This window comes from Lithohypha guttulata (assembly GCF_036872675.1).
Source record: "Lithohypha guttulata strain CCFEE 5908 chromosome Unknown scaffold_2, whole genome shotgun sequence".
NCBI classification, from domain to species: Eukaryota; Fungi; Ascomycota; class Eurotiomycetes; order Chaetothyriales; family Trichomeriaceae; genus Lithohypha; species Lithohypha guttulata.
In genome coordinates this window covers 1,248,333-1,268,388 of record NW_027042751.1, presented here as the reverse complement: position 1 = coordinate 1,268,388, position 20,056 = coordinate 1,248,333, and the positions used below count along the sequence as shown (strand labels likewise).

The 20,056-nt window shown below is 50.2% G+C and overlaps 7 protein-coding genes across 7 annotated transcripts; 3 read left to right on the top strand and 4 right to left on the bottom strand.

Annotated features, from left to right (window-relative positions):
• Positions 1-183: 183 nt before the first annotated feature.
• On the bottom strand, positions 184-1,908 carry LTR64_002576 (uncharacterized protein; the record flags this gene model as incomplete). The annotated part of the gene is made up of 1 exon (XM_064896946.1): positions 184-1,908. The coding sequence occupies one exon, from the start codon at positions 1,906-1,908 to the stop codon at positions 184-186; it is 1,725 nt and encodes a 574-aa protein (XP_064755896.1).
• A 542-nt stretch (positions 1,909-2,450) lies between these two features.
• LTR64_002575 (uncharacterized protein) lies at positions 2,451-3,671 on the bottom strand (the record flags this gene model as incomplete). The annotated part of the gene is made up of 1 exon (XM_064896945.1): positions 2,451-3,671. The coding sequence occupies one exon, from the start codon at positions 3,669-3,671 to the stop codon at positions 2,451-2,453; it is 1,221 nt and encodes a 406-aa protein (XP_064755895.1).
• Positions 3,672-6,948: 3,277 nt separating this feature from the next.
• On the top strand, positions 6,949-10,185 carry LTR64_002574 (uncharacterized protein; the record flags this gene model as incomplete). The annotated part of the gene is made up of 1 exon (XM_064896944.1): positions 6,949-10,185. One exon carries the CDS (start codon positions 6,949-6,951, stop codon positions 10,183-10,185), a length of 3,237 nt encoding a protein of 1,078 aa, XP_064755894.1.
• A 950-nt stretch (positions 10,186-11,135) lies between these two features.
• On the top strand, positions 11,136-12,107 carry LTR64_002573 (uncharacterized protein; the record flags this gene model as incomplete). The annotated part of the gene is made up of 1 exon (XM_064896943.1): positions 11,136-12,107. One exon carries the CDS (start codon positions 11,136-11,138, stop codon positions 12,105-12,107), a length of 972 nt encoding a protein of 323 aa, XP_064755893.1.
• A 322-nt stretch (positions 12,108-12,429) lies between these two features.
• Positions 12,430-14,354, bottom strand: LTR64_002572 (uncharacterized protein; the record flags this gene model as incomplete). The annotated part of the gene is made up of 2 exons (XM_064896942.1): positions 12,430-14,039; positions 14,324-14,354. The coding sequence occupies 2 exons, from the start codon at positions 14,352-14,354 to the stop codon at positions 12,430-12,432; spliced, it is 1,641 nt and encodes a 546-aa protein (XP_064755892.1).
• Positions 14,355-14,818: 464 nt separating this feature from the next.
• LTR64_002571 (uncharacterized protein) lies at positions 14,819-16,824 on the bottom strand (the record flags this gene model as incomplete). Its single annotated transcript, XM_064896941.1, has 2 exons — positions 14,819-14,832; positions 14,886-16,824. 2 exons carry the CDS (start codon positions 16,822-16,824, stop codon positions 14,819-14,821), a joined length of 1,953 nt encoding a protein of 650 aa, XP_064755891.1.
• A 690-nt stretch (positions 16,825-17,514) lies between these two features.
• Positions 17,515-19,954, top strand: LTR64_002570 (uncharacterized protein; the record flags this gene model as incomplete). Its single annotated transcript, XM_064896940.1, has 4 exons — positions 17,515-17,755; positions 17,805-17,849; positions 17,900-18,474; positions 18,557-19,954. The coding sequence occupies 4 exons, from the start codon at positions 17,515-17,517 to the stop codon at positions 19,952-19,954; spliced, it is 2,259 nt and encodes a 752-aa protein (XP_064755890.1).
• Between the last annotated feature and the right edge of the window lie 102 nt (positions 19,955-20,056).

Below are 20,056 nucleotides of genomic sequence, written 5' to 3'. Positions count from 1 at the left end.
GCAATTGCACGCTCAATAATCCAGTTGCCTGATCACCCCAGCCACATCCTAGTCTAGCCCTGCTAGTAATACACTCGGTGGTCTATCACCCAGTGTCGTATTAGAACATACATCCATCTCATCACTGTCATCATTAAGAAGAGTCGAACCACCAATACTGACTACCCTGTCAGGACCGACTCGCTAAGCCACGTGAATTCGACTCTCCCACATGCGTCTAATGAGCGCCTCTTCTGGACTTAAGCCGTCCGAGTATTCATCGCCCCCAACGGGACCAGATCTGTCTGGAGACGCGATAAGAATGTCGTCTTGACTTTCTTGTCGAGATAATTGAAACGTAACTTTGGAATCTCGAGCACCGCCTGGACGAGGTTGTGCTTGTGTATGTGGTGCGGCTGCGAAAGAGACTTTGGATGCTCGAGGAGCTGTAGTGGCTCTAGTAGATTCGGGATCAGTCTGAGTGGTCGGTATTCTTGGCGGAGCATTCCGCTGCGCATGGTTTGCTTCACTTGCATCGTGAGCTGCGACGCCAGAGCGGTTACCGTGGCGGCTTGGTGGACGCTTGTGTTGTTCTGCATTCGTTTTGGATGGCAAATGTCCAGCCTTAGGTGTCTCGATTGGTAGTGAACCGGTATGTCGCAGTCGATGCAGACTTTCGAGCACAGGGTTGCGAAACCGTCGTATGACCGTGAGTTGCTTCACAGATGCTTCGTAGTCCTGTTTGATGGCTTTCATCTCCACTACCATACTCTTAGTTCTTCCCACACCTTTTCCATGCGAATGGGTTCTGCTGTGCAAGCTGACAGAACTCCCTGCACTAAGTGCCAACCCTCCTACTGGTGTGGGGGGACCAGCTCCATGCATAGCCTTACGCCTCTGTAGTTCAAGCTTTTGCTGTGTGCGTGAAGGCTGCGATGCCACTCTTGCTTTGTTGATATTCATTCGTGGTTGTTCAGGGCTCTCAGACGGCTGAGGTTTGTAAGTGGCCATGAAGTCCGCAACGGATTGGGATTCGGACTCATTGTCAGAGGTCGTTCCGTCTTGAGATTGAAACACCTGGGATTTTGAGTTATCCTGGGTAAGAAAATGTGAAACCACAGCACTGCCTGATGAAGACTGATTGGTGAGACCAGGACTCCTAATGGTCTTCTCATTGTGATCTTGCGAGACATCGAGGCTGGCAAAGGACGACTGACCGAGTGAACGCTGAGAGTCGGTTCGGGGAAGATGCTGTTGGCTCGAAATCGCATTCGCAGTAGTCATCGCAAGCGGGGCACGTGAACCACGTCCATTCTGCTGCTGGACAAGGGCAGGTGGTTGTCTCTCATGGTCACGGTCATGGCTGAGAGTCTGTTCGCGACGAAGGTTGGGAGCCGATCTGTTGGTTTTCAAGACTTCTGGGGAGGGTGGAGATGAGGTCCTCTCTGGCACGATGTCTTGTGATACATCTGGCGGCTTTTGTATAGGTTCAGCATTTGGCGTATGCGATCGTTGAGGGGTCGACACTTTCGAGTTATTTCTTGTGAGCTCCGGCGATGCTGTAGAGTCTTCCCATTCCGCCTCTTCCTCATTGTCGTCCGAGGCATTGCCCATATCGAATACGCCCTGTTTCTGTTGCGCATCTTTCTTCACCTTCTGTGATGTGGGTGCACCCAGCTTGTTCAAAGCACCTCGTGATATGTTGCGATTCAGCGCAGTCAAGGCATTGGTAGATTGGTTCTTGCGTAGATTGCCATGCGATCGGTTCTTAGGCAGGACCACATGCGAAGCGTTCCGTTTCATATGACCACCACCACTCGTGTGCGATCTTGGGCTGGCCAGTGGTGTTGTTGTGCCTGACTTGACCCTGCGATGGTTACGACCTCCTCCGTCAGCGTACACAGCGGACATGGACTTCTTGGGACCCATGTTGCCTCGAGAGGAAGCAGTCTTAGAATGGCTTCGTACGAGATGAGGGCGCGTTCCTGCAGGTTTCCCCGACGTCGAGAGGGAAATAGTAGACGACGAGCGATTGGCCATTGTGGGCCTTTTGGCTGGTGAATCTGTTGGCATATTGGTGTCGGATATCAGATCCGTCTATGTGGCTTGTCATGCACGAGTATCATTTCAGACTTGTGTCAGTTCACTTTCACCTGCAGTCGTCTTCATCAGTACACTGCAGTGCTTCGGATTCTTCCATCACAGGTTCCAGCACCTTGTTCGGTCCCGGAGACACGATACTCCACAGACATCGGGCCGGAGTCGCTGGCGTTCAATTAGCCAAGAAATCTCTCGGCGAGCGACCAGGGAGTACGAGCATATCACGAATGATCCAAACATTGGTTTTGTGAAGAGGGCTATCCAAGAGAAATGTGCAAGACGTTGCGAGACAACTATGCGCGAATGAGATTTATCATACAGCTCGATATCAACTATTCACGGATCCTGACTACGGTGTCCTCCAGCATTCATCAAAGAAACTTCTTTGGCATCGTGCTCTTGCGATACTTCTGCCATAACAGGAAAGCCAAGCAACAACTTTGAAAGGCCATAAAAGAAAAGGCAATGAAGCCAATGCGAGGCGTGTGATGCAGGACATAGTCTCGAATCTGGTTTGGCATGTGCTCCATTACTCCTTGGTGAGTATCCTCGAGCTGCTTGCTTAGCTTTTGGTAATTCTCTTTGTGGTCTGTAGATTTGACTTCGCGATGAATCTCACCGATCAGCTTGTCCACGTTGTTTAGCTTCGAATCGATGGCGCCCTGCACGTTAGACGACTGAAGCAATCGTAACATCTCTTCTTGCTTCTGCCGTGTCGTCTGTATATCGGCAGAGAGGCTGTCCAACGATTTGGAGAGCACCTGGATGCGACTATGGAGATCTTCGAACTGTGCCGAGGAAGATATGAATGATGCCCCCGTGCCGGCGCTGGCATCAACGATGGGTTGTTGTGATCTCACAGGGTTTTGCCGTGGTGGTACCGATGGTGCTGACTCGGTGACCGCAAACTTGTAGATCTCGAACGAGTCTGGTGGATCAGATGATGCTGCTGTGATGCCAAAGTTGTAGTCTGTAGGCAAGGTGATCTTGGGCGTGGAGAAGCATGGGTTGTTGTCAATAGTCACAGAAAGACCGTTTGAGCCAAGCCTTAATTGTAGCTTGGACGGTCGTCCCAGGTTTCGATAGGTATAATCACAGTGTCCGAATGCTAGACTCTCGACTGTGTGGTGGCTCTTGTAGTCGGTATTTCCATCGTTAAGGAACCCCCGTATCTTTTGGACTCCGCCAACACTATCTATCACGATAGCTAGGCCTTCAAACTTGCTGGTGGTATACAGACTGCCCGTGCTAACCTTGCTTGCTCCGTCTCTTACGTACCATAATTGCATATTCCCGCCTGCACGATCTTGACCCCCAACACGAAAATCGAAGTCTACAGCCCATTCGGACAAGACGTTCTTTCTTTCACTCCATAGTGCTCCTCGTTTGTTTCCCCCAGCTGGTGGTGTCATCACCACCTTATCTGACAGTATTTGAGGCACGTGCCCTTCGCCTAAGATGGACCAGCCAGGTATTGAGAACGAATTGGACGACAGAGGTTGTTTGTGTCCGAAAGAGAGGCCATCTACCACTCTCTGTGCCAGCGCCAGGCTGGCCAGAGTGGTCAGGAGGAACGAGAGTAGGAAGTGCATGTCGGTCGTCGCGTGAAATCGTGGGCTCGTCGGCGAATGATGCTTTCTCGTAGAGAATGTGTCCCAAATTGGTAGAGAATTTGATGTGTTAATGTACAAATTGAAGAACTCGAAGTTGTTACTGTGGCTTGGGATCACGGTTCAACCACAAACGAGCCAGCTGAACTCCTGTAATGCAGAGTGCGACAGCTATTACGGAGATTCGAATTTCCCTAGCCACAGCTACGGTGCTGGGGGATACTTCAACAAGATGTCGGACGTTCAAAGTCTTGAAGGCAACTTCATGTTTGATGGTTTCCAGGCCAAAGTCCATTTCGAAATGATCCAGACAAGGCGTAGCAATGCTGAGGCTCCTCACAAGGCACTGGCAGGGGATGAGACGGCCATAAACCAGCACCAATAGTCTCAGTGGCTTTCCGGTAAAATGTTTTGATTGGTCCAAGCTTCTTTTGAGCTCACTCGATTGTTAGCATTGACTGGATCGCTTCTGCATCCTCCTTGACACTGTCATCTTGTATTGGACTGCTCTTGGTACAGATTCCTACGGACACGCTCCTGGCTTCACCTTCTTCAGGAGCAGCTTGGGTATCTCTGCACGGTTAATCGGGGTTTTTTGAGGACGCGGCAATGAAGCAATGACCTCTACCTTCAGCATCTCGAAAGTCGTCGAGTTCAAACCGATCGCAAGAGAGATCCGACCAAAAATCATATCTACCAAAGAAGTGTACTGGCCGACTTTGTGGCAATGTACAGTTGCGGCGGCTGCTCTTAAAGTCTTGCTTCTGCCAGCATATAAATCCACCGATTTCGAAGTTCATCGCAACTGGCTAGCTATCACACATTCACTTCCTCCCAAACAGTGGTACTATGAGAAGACCTCGGAATGGACTCTCGACTACCCACCTTTTTTCGCCGCCTTCGAATGGCTACTGTCACAGCCTGCAGCGTTTGTGGATAGCGATATGCTTGATATAAATAACCTCCACTACTCCTCGTGGGCTACCGTGGCGTATCAGAGAAGCACAGTCATCTTCACCGAGCTTCTACTATTTGCTTCATTACACTAGTAAGCAGTTGTCTCGGATGGCCGAAAACGATCTGACCAAATCACAGCTTTGTTGCGTCCACGCCCGCCCTCAGCCGGAAACAGTCGCACGCAATCGCCTTGTCAGTCCTGCTCTCTCCTGGCTTCCTCATTGTGGATCATATTCACTTCCAGTATAATTCGATGATGTACGGTATCCTGATATTCTCAATATCACTGGCTCGCCGTGATGGTGGCCTCCTTGCTAGTGGTATCTTGTTCGCAGTATTGTTGTGCTTCAAGCACATTTATCTTTACCTGGCGCCAGCATACTTTGTATACCTCCTCCGAACATACTGCTTGTCACGGAACAACGTCTTCCGGCCACAAATACTCCAAACCTTCAAACTTGGCGTCAGCATTGCTATGGTGTTTGCTGTAGCTTTCGGACCATTCGTATATTGGGACCAACTGGATCAGCTCAAGGCACGGCTTTTCCCGTTCTCCCGAGGATTATGCCATGCTTATTGGGCGCCGAATGTCTGGGCCATCTATTCCTTCGTCGACCGTCTGCTGATCCTAGCGGCACCTTATCTCAAGATCAACGTCGACCCTACAGCCCTGCAAAGTGTGACACGTGGGCTGGTAGGGGACACGGCGTTTGCAGTATTGCCCACCATAAAGCCTTCACAATGCTTCGGTCTAACACTCGCGTTCCAGGTTCTCGCATTGACCCGGCTTTGGCTGAAACCGACATGGGACATGTTCGTTGGCGCTTTGACTATGTGTGGGTACGCTTCTTTTCTCTTCGGATGGCATGTCCACGAGAAGGCCATTCTACTGGTCATTATACCTTTCAGCCTAATAGCGCTTAAGGATCGTTCCTACCTGGCAAGCTTTCGACCCCTGGCCGTGGCAGGCTATGTGTCACTGTTTCCGTTACTGTTCACAGCGCAAGAATATCCCATCAAAGCAGGATATACCATAGGATGGCTGATCCTGTTTCTGTACGCCTTTGACCGTTTGGCGCCAGCTCCCAGCCGACAGCGAGTGTTCTTGTTGGACAGATTCGCGCTTCTATACAACACGATATCTGTTCCACTTGTTGTTTATTGTTCATTAGTCCATCCGATGGTCTTTCAGGACAAGTATGAATTCCTGCCTTTAATGTTCATAAGCACATATTGCGCAGTGGGCGTAATAACTTCGTGGCTAGGCTTCATGGTATGTTATATGTCTTGAGGGCTTGTCCGTTTGGACAGATCCTGAGAGCTCTTTGGAGTGACCTACTCAAGGTTAGTTGGCAGAAGAACATTCAATAAACTAGTTGTACAGATTTGTTCTCTGAGAGGATTCAATCTCACGAACATGCGTGGGACACTTTATAACTGCCAGAAACCACGACGTGGTAAGACTGTGTTGAGTTGCTGCAAGCATTTATAGACGAACCCTGCTGTACTCCATGTGGCAATAGAGCAAGGTCTAATTGGGCCTTGCGAACGAGGGTGACAACCTCATACAGAACTACGCATTACAAGGCGCGGAACTACATGATACAAGTAACACCCCAAAAGATAGAACACTTCGGGACGATCAAAACAAGTACTTGAAAGTGGGTGGTAGGCCATGAATCGAAGTGATCCGGTCCAGGAATAATTCGGTGCTGTGTTGTAGAAATGGAGCGAGAAATGATTGGACCAGACGAGAGGCAGTTTGGAGAGGAAGTAGGCCCCAATAGGCAGGTGTAGCGAACGCCATGCGTCCAGGTGCTATGTCATTGGCACTAAAAAATCCACCCGTGGTTGGCATGCGAGCAGCAGAGGGCATTCTGAGAGTCCCGGTGGCCGCGTTGAGGGCTCACTGCGGATCCTCTAGACACTATGTCGGCAGTGAACACGCCAACCCAGAACACCATGCCTTTCTCCCATCACCACTCCTTCGCCCTTTACCACATTTCCGTCCACCACGCCCATCCACCTTGATCTCGTCGACGCGCCAGATCGGCCTTCTCGTAGGTCGTCCTGTCAGTACATTGCGTTCTTGCACAGACGGACTATCTCCTCGATTGTCCGTCCTGTGTAGAGGACCAGTAACCCTACAACCTTTGTCGCAAACGACTCCCAACCTGTCTGAGGACCTTCGTTGGCTGGGAACCAATCGTTGGAGCTCGAGCACGCTCGTAGTCAATGCTTTCCTTCACTGTGCATACCTCCACTACCTGTGCAGAACCTGGTAACACGCCAATCCGCTAAGATGGTTCTCTTCAAGAGGAAACCCGTGCAGTTCCTGCCCCGGCCTAGTATCGAGGACGATGACACAGACTGCTGGATCATTCCGGAAACGCAGGAGCTGTTTCTTTCCTACGAATCATATCTACAGCGCATGGACTGGTACAAGGCTCGGAAGTTCATATGTGAAATCAGTGGCCATTCGGGTTTGTCTTTCTTCGACGCGCTGAAGAGTGAGACTGCCGGTGCCCGCGATGTCGAGAACGCTTTTCCCGAGCCACTGAAGCAGCCCGTACTACGCAAGATTCAATTCTCGATTGTCTCTCGTATAGACAACCTCGTCGATCAAGTCTACGACGAGTTCAAACACGACTATTTCCCCAAAGAGCAGATAATTGTCACCAAGACGGGTGAGAGACAGAATGGAACCATCAGGGAAAAGGCTAGTTTTGCAGAGCTAAAAGATCCTGAGACTGGGGAAGTTACAAGAGAAGCATTCACCAGATACCTAGTAAAGATGGACGAAGGGGATGAGGAAGAAATGCTGGTCGACGACATAGAAGTGTTGCGAGATCGCAAAGCATTCACTAAGCAGATGCTCAGATCCTTCATCAAGAACAGCGTGACAAGAGAGGCTTGGACTGGAGCACCCTGGCTTGTCAAAGACAACATCGCCCAGTACTACCAGATCGACACAAACGTCCCTCAACATCTCTTACACAGTCATAAAATCGCGGAGAAAAAGGAGAGAAAGAGAGCAGAACAACAAGACGGTATGTTTGGTATCTGGCCTTCCAACAAGCTCCCTGAACTGAAACCTGCCATGAAAGGTGGTCGTAAGTCGTCGCAACTGATGATCCCAGAACAATATGACCAATACCAACAAGCACAGTGGGAAGAATGGAATCGTCAACAACAAACTATGCAGCAAGACCCTGCCTACGCTCAACAATGGTATGCTCAGCAATCTCCGCCTGTCGCCTATCCAAATGGCTTTCCTCATTCCCATACTCACTACCCTGTCGGCGAGGGTCACCATCTGCCATACCAACCACCACCTCACACGATGCCAAAGTACATGTCGAAGCCTTCGCCCGCACCACCTCCCCCTGTAATTAAATATCCTATAGAGGACATGGACTGTCCTCCTCAACGGGATGGCATGCAGAGACCTCCACTAAAATTCGCAACCAAATCGCAGTTACTCAACAAAGACGACAACGAGCTAGACATTGCCGATGATGTTATTCCCACCCTGCAGGAGAAAAACGTGGGCTTCTTGCTCGAGACCTGGAACACACTTAACGTATATTGTCAAGTTCTCCAGCTTGATTCTTTCACCTTTGACGACTTCGCAGAAGCTATGCAATGGTCATCCTCAGAAGTCGAATGCGAACTACTTGTTGAGGTCCACTGCGCACTGTTGAAAATGTTGGTCAATGGCGAGAAGGATGCCGGCGGAGCTATCCAGATCTCCCTCCCTGACCTTCCAGAGGTCGAAGATTCGGATGAGGAGGAGGAAGAAATGGACCACACGGCGAGTCGTGTTACAACACCGGAGCCGGAGCCGGAGCCCGACGTACCAGCTCGACGTACTAGAAGTAGTTTGAGCAAGATGGCTCTTGCGGAACAGGAAAGAGAAGACGCGAAAGCAGAGAGTGTGCATTCGGAACAGACACCGCATCGTGCCGCCGAGATGTTCTCAGAGGACTACGGCTGGGTGGATCGATTGCGCAAACGTGACTTCCAGAATGGTGGTTGGCAACTGATACTTGTTGGCCTACTTCATCAACTTGCTGGTCGGCCAAGACTAAAAGAGATTTGTGAGAGAATACTGACGTACATGGCACCGCTAGACGCAGAGCCGACTATCGACACTGTCATCTTCCAATATTCAACTATGGACATCAACCTGCGCATCGAAGCGTTGCAGGTACTATCCCAATTATTTCTCGAAACCAAAGCGGTCAAGCGTTTCCTCGAGGAGATGTCTGCGACAATGACCACATATCGGAAGAAGAAGATCGAGCATCAACGAACCCGCAAAGAGGCCATCGCTAATCTCAAGCGCCTCAACGACGAACGACGGATCTTAGCACCTCAGGAGATGTCTCCAGAACCACCTGAGGAACTCGAAGAATTGCAAGAGGTCGACAAGAGTATAGATGTAGACATGGACGAGATTGCAGATTCTGAGGAGGATTCTAGAGTCATGACTACCCGGTCGTTAAGACGTGGCATCGATCGAGCTGCTGAACGCAAAAGAAAGAGAGACGAGGAGGTCGAGCGCAAGAGGAAGGAACAAGAAGAGAAGGCCAACAAAGGCAGCAAGGAGTATCAAAAAGTTCTTAAAGCAATAGAGAAAGAGAGGGACAAGATTGCTGTCGAGGAAGAGCAGATTGAGATCGTGGATGGGGACCTTCGTGAGGCAGATGCATACCGAACAAGATGTCTAGGTAAGGACCGCTTCTGCAATCGATATTGGTGGTTCGAGCGCAACGCGATGCCTCATGGTGGTCTACCTGACTCGAGCACTGCTGATGCCCAGTACGCCAATGGACGTCTGTGGGTGCAAGGCCCGGATGACATGGAGCGAGTAGGATATATCGATGTTCCAGACGAGGCACGAAACAACTATTTCCGATGCTTCCAAATGACACCTGCTGATCGAAAAGTACTGGAAGAAGGCCCGACAAATCTGCACCGGGCTCTGCAATGGGGTTTCTACGATCAGGTAGAGGACATCGACAAGCTAATTGAATGGCTCGATAGCCGTGGTGTAAGAGAACTTAAGCTCAAGAAAGAACTTATTCTCCAGCGAGATGTCATGGCGAAATACATGAGCAACCGCATCAAATACGTTTATCCGGAACGAGCTAAGGAGTCGGAGAAGGACCAGTCGTCCAACAGCAACGGCACAAGCACAGGGGAACCAGAATCGGAAGACGAAAAGATTGTCACAGCGGCCACGCGCATGACGACCAGGAACAAGACTCACAATGCTGCTATCGAGGATCTCGAGAAGGTTCACAGATGCTTGAGATGGAAGAACACTACTGCGATTGATACTTTGGGGCATCGTCATTTTGACCCTCCTCCAGCCCCTGTAAGCAAAGCAAAGAAAGGTGGCGCTAAAGCCAAGGGTGTTGCTGAAGTCGTTAATGGACGAGGAATGAGGTCGAGTACTGGCGGAGGAAAGGCCGAAGAGTCAGCTCGATCTGGAAAGCCTACGACCCGGCAGGGTACGAGGTACAATTACTGAGTCAACTAAGAACGCTATGATTGACATAGTTGTTATGTTACCTGTGAAAGCATTGTGAAGCATTTAGACGGCCCGCATCGTTACTGCGGCCGTCCGGTGCTCTTTGAGGGGAATGAGAACGACTTTACACAAGCAGCGATGGCGCAAGGATCTGGCAAAGTGGCAGCGATAGGAAAAGCAATCTGATTTCGTAGTGTGCTTTGTAGCACTAATGAGCTAGAGGCATAAAACGGGTATGGGCGTCTGAACGTGTTAACATACTATTAGGAGGAGACCTGCATGTACTGTTAGTTCTGAGAGCATAGCTAAAGTCTGACATGTCATAGTCCTAGATGGGATTACAGTTCAAAGTCAGGAACACAGCGACACATCTGGTAGATGGAATTCTTCAGTATACATGTAGTGTAGTACAATGCCGTTGGCCTTGACACAATCTGACTGAAAGATCAACGTTCGTCCTTGACACTCTTGCTTAGATCCAGAGCACTCCTTCGCAACGAAGCAGTCGTGGCAGTGAAGCCGAAGACTGACATCAGGCGCGTCCAGACTGCGTTATTGGTCGCTATGCTCTTGCGTTTAACGTTCTGGTTCGGTGAAATCACTACCACTACCTCGCAGCCTTCGAACCTGCTAGTGCCTGCTTACCCTAGAAACATTGTGTATCGTTCCTGCCAGGTTCTCAGGAGCATTCTGAACAATAGATGCTACCGAACTGCAGAAAGAGGTGTTGCAGATGATGATCCGCCCAAATACAACTACGTGACACTAGCTACGTGTCAATACTGTTCATAATTCTCTTCAGCCCGAGCAGATCAAATGAGTAGAAGACAAGGAAGATATGCTGTATTGAACTTTGCTACTCGGATTGATGCTAGGTCTGGCTGACGCCTTGTCTTCTTGATCGGCTGAACGAGGGTATCTGGTGTATTCTCAGATTTGGACGTCCCGGGATGGCCACACGTGAAGATGGCCAAGCCGACAATGGGAAAGAGCTACGCAAAACGTCTTCGCCTGTATTGATCCGTGACAAACTGCTACCCTCCGACTTCTTCGAATCTAGTGATTACACTTTCACCCAGATCATAGATGCGGACCACTTCACTATCCAGCGTATTGCCGCAAGCATTAGGAAAGTCATTACATCGACGCCCTTACTGACTCTATCATCCTCGACATCGATCAATACGCTCTCAAAGGACATACAGATTTTGCTGACACGACTGAAGCCCTTGTTGTTAGAAATAACATGGCGCCTCATTCGCCACGACCTTTCCGAAGACGTTGTCATGCGGCCTGCCTTCGCCTCAATACTAGGCAAGAAAGGTGAAGAGATGGCGGAACATGATCGACGAGACCATACAAGTGGACGGCAGGATCTGATCAAGATTTTGGAGATGGTGGAGGCTTTGGAGTTGCCGTTGCGAGCTGGTTCGAAGCAGCCATCGGAACCCCTGCTAAATGAAGCTCTTACGAAATTGAGACGACTCGTCAGCAGCATCATTGGCACTTTTGACGATCTAGGCAAACACATGGCCGTCGAGTCTGGTGATTTCCTGCCATATTTCGAGACTATAGTGGGTTCGGCTAACTCTAAGCGACTCGCCAGAGGATATGTCCTGACCCTTTTCGTGACGCCTTATCTCGTCCTGCTAGGACCCAGTGATGATGCATCCGAAGGAGCAGAACAGGCTGTGTTTAAAAGCGCGGAAGACTACATTATGACCCCACCGAGTGAATTGCACAAGGTATACGAACGACTCCTTGAGGCTGCCAAGCCCGATCAACGAGCTGCTGACTTGCTGAAGGCGCAGATTCAGAAGGAGATTGAGCGACTGCAAGTTGGAAAATGGCTGGGAGTCAATGAGCGGACAGCCTTGCGAACTGCAGGGAATACTCAGGCTGTAAAGCTGGACAAACTCTGAGGTCGTGGTTGGGAAATGCTTTTGGTTCTCAGCTGCCGAAAATACCAATGGGACAAAGTATGGAGTTGTTGCCCTTACACAATCGTTAAAAGAGAACCTGCGAGGAGGGAAAGTTGATTGCACGAGACGACCCAAGTATTCGGGCAGAAGGAGCTATTCATCAGACGTGGAGGAATGATCGAGAGGGAGGAGACGTACTGAAATCGAACTGGGAGGCTTCCTTGGAATCAATTGCACAGTTGGCTGCATTGCATTCACCCAATCCTCCAATACCTACACTAAACCCCGGCCGAAACCTTCGGGGAAGCATCATCTTATATGATCACGACAATATCATACCAGCACCGACCGCAACGAGCATGCTGATCATACCCACAATGAACGGCTTCTCCACAGAGAACCTAGGAACAGTCACGGCACTGGCAGCACCCGAGCTCGAAGAACTGCTTGATGCACCAGTTCCACTTGGTGCGCTTGTCGTAATCGAGCTCATTGCGGTATAGCCGTTCTGCCCAGTATAGCTAGCAGTCGTGAACGAGGCAAGCGGCACGATCGAAGCAGTAGAAGGCGAGCCAGTTCGGGAACTTTGCAAGCTCGTGTGCACAGCGGCAGTTGCGCTCGTGACGGAGGAAAGACTGCTGATCGCAGAAGCAGTGCGGGCTACTCCAGGGATGTTGCTGGTAGTTCCATTGGTAATCTCCTTGATGTTGGCGGCACCAGGACTGAAGTTCGCTTGAGCGAGGGCGATCTGTCTGTTGTCGAGATCGTAGACGATGTATGCGCTTCGCAGGATGACGTCTCCAAAGATTGGCAAATCATCGCCCGCCTGCAGGCCAACTTGACAGTATTGCGCACCTCCGAGATCGTGGAACAGACGAGCAGTCTCGGAGTCGAGGTCAAAGAGGAACTCGCGGAGTGGGATGCTAAATATGAAGCCTGTAGGTCCACCGACGTGGAAGTCGATCGTGGCATTGGCGACTCGAAGATAGCATGGAGCAAAGGCACCGCCTTCCAATTCGACAGCTCCCATTTGTTCGAGGATTAGTCTATAGATCTGTTCTGGCAGGACTGCAAGGGTAGTGCCGGAGTCCAGGAGGGCAGGCACGTTGATGTCTTCTTGGAGGAAAGTCTCAATACCTCTGGGCGTTGTGATTGTGAAATTCGTCCAGGCAACAGTGTATCTGTCGTCCTCTGTGCTGCCATTTAGGAGTGGTATGCCCACCATAGGGACAGAAACGAGGTCGCCAGAATATCGTGACGAGTCCACGCCGCCGAAGAGGATAGATCCAGTCGACTGGTTCAGGTCGTTCAGGTAAAGCGAAAACGCATGCGAGTTAATCTTTCCTTCACTGACCATTGAGTCCAGAACGTTTGGATAACAATAAGCCGGTCCTTCCACTGCGCCACAAGACCCTTCTGTTCCTACCATACCTACACCCATCAAACCATAAGCAATGTCGCTTGTTGTCGCTAGACCCATAGTCTGGTTCGTGAGTGTGACATCTCCGACAACCAAGTCATCCGTGAACAGGTCACCTGCAGCACCAGTACCATCACCGTAAGTTACATTGAACTCATTAGACACTGAAACCCTGTAGCTGGAGCTGTTCGAGGAAGAGAAAGAGTCATAGCAGTTGCCCTGCCGGCAGAACTCGCTATCAGCGGAGTTGACCCATATATCGGTCGAGCCAGTGTCGAGCTGTAGCTGAAAGTTTTGTGGTGGCGTGCCGATGGACACGTTTACCGAGTAAAGGCCCTCGTTAACGTCGTTGAAGAGGTTTTCTCTGATTGTAGCACGTCGAACGAGTTTGACGGCTTCGGAGGGAGCTCGACCCTGTATGTCGAATTTGACGACTTTTTGAGCGACGGCTGTGGTGATTAGATTTGTGGCCGCGAGCCCTATGGTCAGTGCGCCTTGCATAACGACAGATCCTGGAAATGCTAATAAAGATGACCTTGAAATAGAAAAGAAAAAACAACAAACACTAGATAAAGAGGGAGTAGGAATAGAAGGTCAGCAATCCTGATTGAAAGCTGACGCGTACCGCTATGTTGTTGTGAGACTGAAACTCTACTTCGTGGTCACAAGCCACGGAGGTAATGATGTAGAGTCAAAGATTGCTCTGGATGACATGTGGCTAGGCAAAAGCCAGGAGATGTGACGAGTGGGTGCTGAGAAAGATGCTCTGTCTATTCGAGGCAAGCAATTTGCACACCTTGTGAGCTTGCGTGTCCCTCCGTCTCCATAGTCAAACCTGGAACCGCGAACGTGGCATGAGCCGGTAACAACCCAGCTGTTGCGACGAATCAGTATCAAAGCTAGCCCAGCAGGAAGGGGGAGCCTTTCAGATCTGGAGGCTAAGGCGCTGAAGATCAGGCTTGGTAAAAGCTTAAGCGCCCCGGATAAAATGCTTGCGTAAGTGCTTATTCGACTGTGGAGGACTGCGGGAACGAGCACTTTTGCGTAATGATTTGCGAAACATGAATGAAGTCCTGGCAGTCATGGGAATTGTAAGCAAGAACTTCATGTTGCTCGGATCCACTGAATGCTTGACTTGGTAACGAAATAGCTGCTGGAAAGAATTACTAAGCCAAGCACGAGTTTCTGTCGAAAGTATAGGAGTACTCATAAATAAGCTGGTTAAACGAGAACCAAGTTGGATCCATTTTAACGCCATCGTCATCATCACCCTTCTGGGCTCATTCTAAGATCAACACCGGTTACCTATACTGTACTTGCTCACAAGTGCTAATGTAAAACTCAATCAATGCTCATACTCATGAATCCATCACTTGCTTCCGTCATTCCCTGTAAGCCCACTCTCTTGGGACCACTGTTGCTAATACTCCCACCACTGTTGCTTCTCTCACCATGCGTCTTCGATGGTGGACGACCCCAGGCTTTGTCGTTGTTCAAGGTCGGGCTTTGCGGTACAATAGGTGAGCTCTGTGCCGAGTTCATCATACCGGGCGAGACTGCACGCCGTTTGAAGGACGCAGGGTCAAAGTCATCATCTCTTCTTCGCTTGTTATTCACCTTCCGCGCAACATCACCTGCAGTAGGGGGATTGTTCTGAGTATTGCTGACACCTTGCGATGCTGCTGCTGATGCTAGAGGGGTTGTAGATCGTGAGCGCGACCTCGAGTTGTGCAGCTGCCGGATTAGGGACGAGGCATGGTTGTGTTCGTGGACTGGTGTGTTCGAAGAAGCCATAGCATCGTCCGAGACCGTCGAGTCCATGTGCGAAAGACTAGGTGGAGGTGTCCGGTACCGGTCGATGTTATTGGGAGGAGTATGCTCAAAGTTGTTCCAAAACCCAAGCCCACCAGAATTGCGTTTCGCATGCGAGCTGAAAGGCTCGTTGCTAGCAAAATCGGACGATTGAGATTCGTTGGTGGTTGATTCGGAAAGTTCGGTCGTGCCGGCTGTCTCAATGGATGCTTGCAATGGTTCTGCCACCATACTGGCACTCAGGACGTGGTCAGACTTGCTGTTGTACGCATCACTTTCGTTGACCTGCTTGATTACTTCGGCCTCTCTTCTTGCTTCGCTGTGTAGGGGATCTGATTCTTCCATGAGAGCTGCTCGTATTCTGGCAAACCCCTTCGTCTTGGGCAGCAAATTGCTTCGCCTTGTGACAGCTCTGCGTATAACACCTCTTTCGCTTGAACCGTCGTTGCCAGAGTTACCGCCACTATTCATCTTGTTGTCACCATCCGATTCACTATCGGAAAGCTGTAGATCGTCTGTCCCTAAACTCAGGCTTTCTCTCCTTGATCTTGCTTGTTCCTTCATCAGGCCGAAATAGCTTGAGCCTTCTGCCCTCATGGGCGGAGATAGAGGACCGGGCGAAGGCTTCGAACTGCGCATGCTGACACTACTGGAAGAATGTGAGGATTTGTTGTTCCGCAGTCTGGCTCTCCTGAAGTTCAACAGATGTGGCTGGAAGCTCAAGAGAGACATTTGTGAGTTTGTCGGACCATTGTTGTTGAGCCAGTCCATACCAGGACTATGTGTCGCAGCCAGACCATTGATCCTTGCGGCAGCGGGTGTATTAAGCACGGGATCATCTGCGTCCCTGTCCACAGCCATATCTGAAGATTCGTCAGAATCTGTGTCTGAATCCATCATATTGATACTGCTGACAGAGCTGGATAGATTTGTACGTTCTCCATGCATGCTTGACCACAGAGCGTTTGATTGACTCGGTGATTCAGACACAAGGTGATGTGTCCCAATGCTTCTTCTTTGTGGAATATTGATGCCTCTTCCTGTGATGGGCGAAGCATCTGGAGAAGACTCGGCTAGCGTGGTCTGGTGTAGATTTGTAGACGCTCTGGCGAAGTCCAACCCTCTCGAACGCCTGGGTAGCACCGAGCCAGGTGAGCCATAGATGCTGGAAGAGTCAAGCTTAGGAGAGAGAGGTATGCGAGGTACTGTCGGACTACCCTGACTGTTCTCTTTGGACGGCATCTGCAGCGATAGACCTCTCATATGGTACTGGGGTCTCCGAGGCGTGATGGGCTCTGCAGCAGAATCATCCTTGGAAACACGTCGGACAGCTTCTCGAATCGCAGGCGATGGTGATAAGGAGGGTTTAGGAGGCACATCAGACAATGATCGTGTTTTGCTGGACTTAGGAGTTATTGAGCCATCTTGGTGCATTTGACTGCCAGTGGTGCTTAGTGGCACAGCTAGCATCGTGCTAGTCGGCATTCTGCTGCGACGGCGTCCTTCGCACTATCGCAATTTGCTCCTTCTGGGATTCAAGTACATTTCTACGATTACGAAAGAACGACGGTGGTGGCTACGAGGCTACTGAAGTGTTGATCACTATCCCATTGGCATGATCATCCGCGGCATGGCACACTGCATAAGCTAGACAGCTAACACCCGTCATGCATCAAATGTGGAGTTGAATCGCCCATTGGAGCTCCGTCTCACTCATTCACGTTTCACATTCCTCTGGAAGCGCGTCCTGACTGACTTGAGACAGGTCTATCAAGATCAAGGCTAACATGCTGGCTCAGGAAAGACTTCGGTTGGTGACTGCATCGTGCGTGTATCCAGAACGCGACAGCAAACGCTCCTGGTCGTGTAAAGAGGTTGTTGCCTGAGGCTACAAGAGCCGCTAAACAGACCGGAGTGACGCTCAAGCCGCAGTACTGGAATGATGCAAGACTAAAATGTTGTCTACCAAAACAAAGTAAGAATCCTATTTCTGCTACTACAGCATATCGAACGTGAAGGAGGATATATTGATTCTGAACTTGAGAGACACCGACATTTGGGACTACTAGCACAGCACAATCTAGCAGATACCAATCTTGGTAGATTTCGAGTGGCCCCCTCCTGCAACTATACTTGGGAACTTAGAAGTTCTAACTTCACAAAAGCTTGGCAAGAATGTCTAATCGACGAGTAAAGTCGTTGGACTACGACGATGATGACTTGGATTATGATTACGACGAGCCCAATGAGGATCAGGAAGAATTGAGCAATGAAGACAAGGAGCAATTACGGCTGGGTACGATCGAAGTTCGCAGAGTCTTAGGGTCCGTATATCAACCTTTAAGTACGACTGAAATCGAGGATGCTCTCTGGAACTACTACTACGACGTTGACAAGACTGTTGCACATCTGAAAGGTTTGTGCGAAGAGGATTGGATATACGTGCATCAGTCTAACATTATCAGGCAAACACCAAACCAAACAAGCTGCCAAACCTTCACCCTCACAATGTAAGTCAAATATTTCCTCCACTCCCATCCCTCCTGGTTTGCTTAAAGAGTCCGCTCTGATCTGGAGCATCGGTCAGACATTTCTCTTTTTTCAGCTCGAGATATCTTTGCAGATTGTCCTTGGGGTCAAATCCCAGAACACAGGAGGGCAGACATTTTGATAGAGCCATTGCATTATCCTCGTGGATTACTTGGTGGTTCCTCCAAAGAAGGCAAGATGTCAAAGCTCGCTGCCCTGGCGGCAAAGCGGCGGCAAAAAGAGGCAGCAAGCACTCCACAACCTGACAATGTTGCCAGCGAGCCACAAGATGACTATGCAGCAAGTCTAAGCCGGTTGACCTTGGCCAATACCACAGCCAAGGCACGTAGAGCAAAGGAGGTAGAAGCAGACCCGGGCCTGAAGGAGAACAGTGATGGCACCACCAACGTTGAAGCAAGCAACAAAAATGAAGAGCCAGTTGGAAAAGTCGAAGACGAACCCGTTGTGGCGAGGACTCAACCGTCAGCATTTGCCGGCACTTTTCTCTTCAACGCAGACGTCAGTGTAGGCCGGACACTTGATCCACGGGCGCTCAAAGAAGAGACACAAACTTTTGACTTCAAAGACCCGAGCCCAGACGATGTCGTGTACAGAGCACAGACTGGGCGGACTCGATAGCGATAGACCTACCAGAGAGCTGAGCTAACCTCGTGCTATAGCTACGAAGAATACGTCGCAAGCAAAGCAACAGCAACCAAAAACACAACCGAAAGCCAACGTCACCAATGGTATCAGTGGCCTGTCTATATCCGAAGTACCTAAAATTAAGAGCAAGAACATTGATGTCCTCTCGGAATACAACAAGGTCAAGCACAAAAATGCTGCAAACTTTGTCGTGATAGGTCATGTCGACGCTGGAAAATCAACGTTAATGGGACGTTTGTTGTTCGACCTCAATGCCGTCGATCAGCGGACAATGGAAAAATACAAGAAGGAGGCAGAAAATATAGGTAAAGGCTCCTTCGCCTTCGCATGGGTCCTCGACCAGGGCACTGAAGAACGCGAACGTGGTGTCACGATCGACATCGCGACCAACAAATTTGACACCGAGAAGACATCCTTTACTATCCTGGATGCACCTGGCCATCAAGATTTCGTACCTAATATGATCGCTGGAGCCTCACAAGCCGACTTCGCCGTCCTAGTCATCGACGCCTCACCGGGTAACTTCGAATCCGGTCTTCGAGGCCAGACACGCGAACATGCCGTTCTAGCCAAAGCAATTGGAGTGCAACGACTCATTGTCGCAGTCAACAAACTCGACACAGTACAATGGTCACAACAACGGTTCGAAGAAATCAAATCACAGATGACAACATTCCTCAAAGCTACTCGATTCAATCTCGAATCCACCGCATTCATCCCGTGCTCAGGTCTTGAAGGCCAAAACATCCTGAAGCCCGTCACCATTGACACAGCATCATGGTACAAGGGCGAAACCCTAGTCCAAGCCCTCGATGCCTACGAACCAATAACCCACAGCCTCGACCGACCTCTCCGCATGACCATCGGCGACGTCTTCCGCGGCGGCATCCAGAACCCCCTCTCCATATCCGGCCGCATCGAAGCAGGCAGCCTCCAAGTCGGTGAACAAATCCTCATTCTCCCCAGCGGCGAGAAAGCCACCATCAAAGCCCTCGATCTCGACGCCGACGACTCCGAAGGAATCCGCGAATGGGCCGTCGCAGGCCAAAATGTCATCCTGCATCTCACAGACATCGACCCAATCCACCTGCGCTCCGGCGACGTCGTCTGCAGTCCCACGAACCAACCTCTCAAGAACACCACGAAGTTCACGGCTCAGATCCTCACGTTCGCGCACCTGACGCCGATGAATGTCGATATTCATAGGGGGCGGTTACATGTTCCTGGACGGATTAGTCAGCTTGTGGGCGTGTTGGACAAGAAGACTGGGGAGATTATGAAGAAGAAGCCGAAGATCGCGAAGCCTGAGGAGGCGGTTAGGGTGACGGTTGAGCTTGAGAGGGGTATGCCGATTGAGAGTGGGAATAGGATTGTGTTGAGGAGTCAGGGTGAGACGGTAGCTGCTGGGCTTGTTGAGTAAAGTTAACTAGATCGAGATAGCTAAAGATTAAGGCACTGGACAAGAATATGCAACGAAACGTTCAGAGGACCGAGCGCTTAGAAGTGCCAGAAAACGACGTGC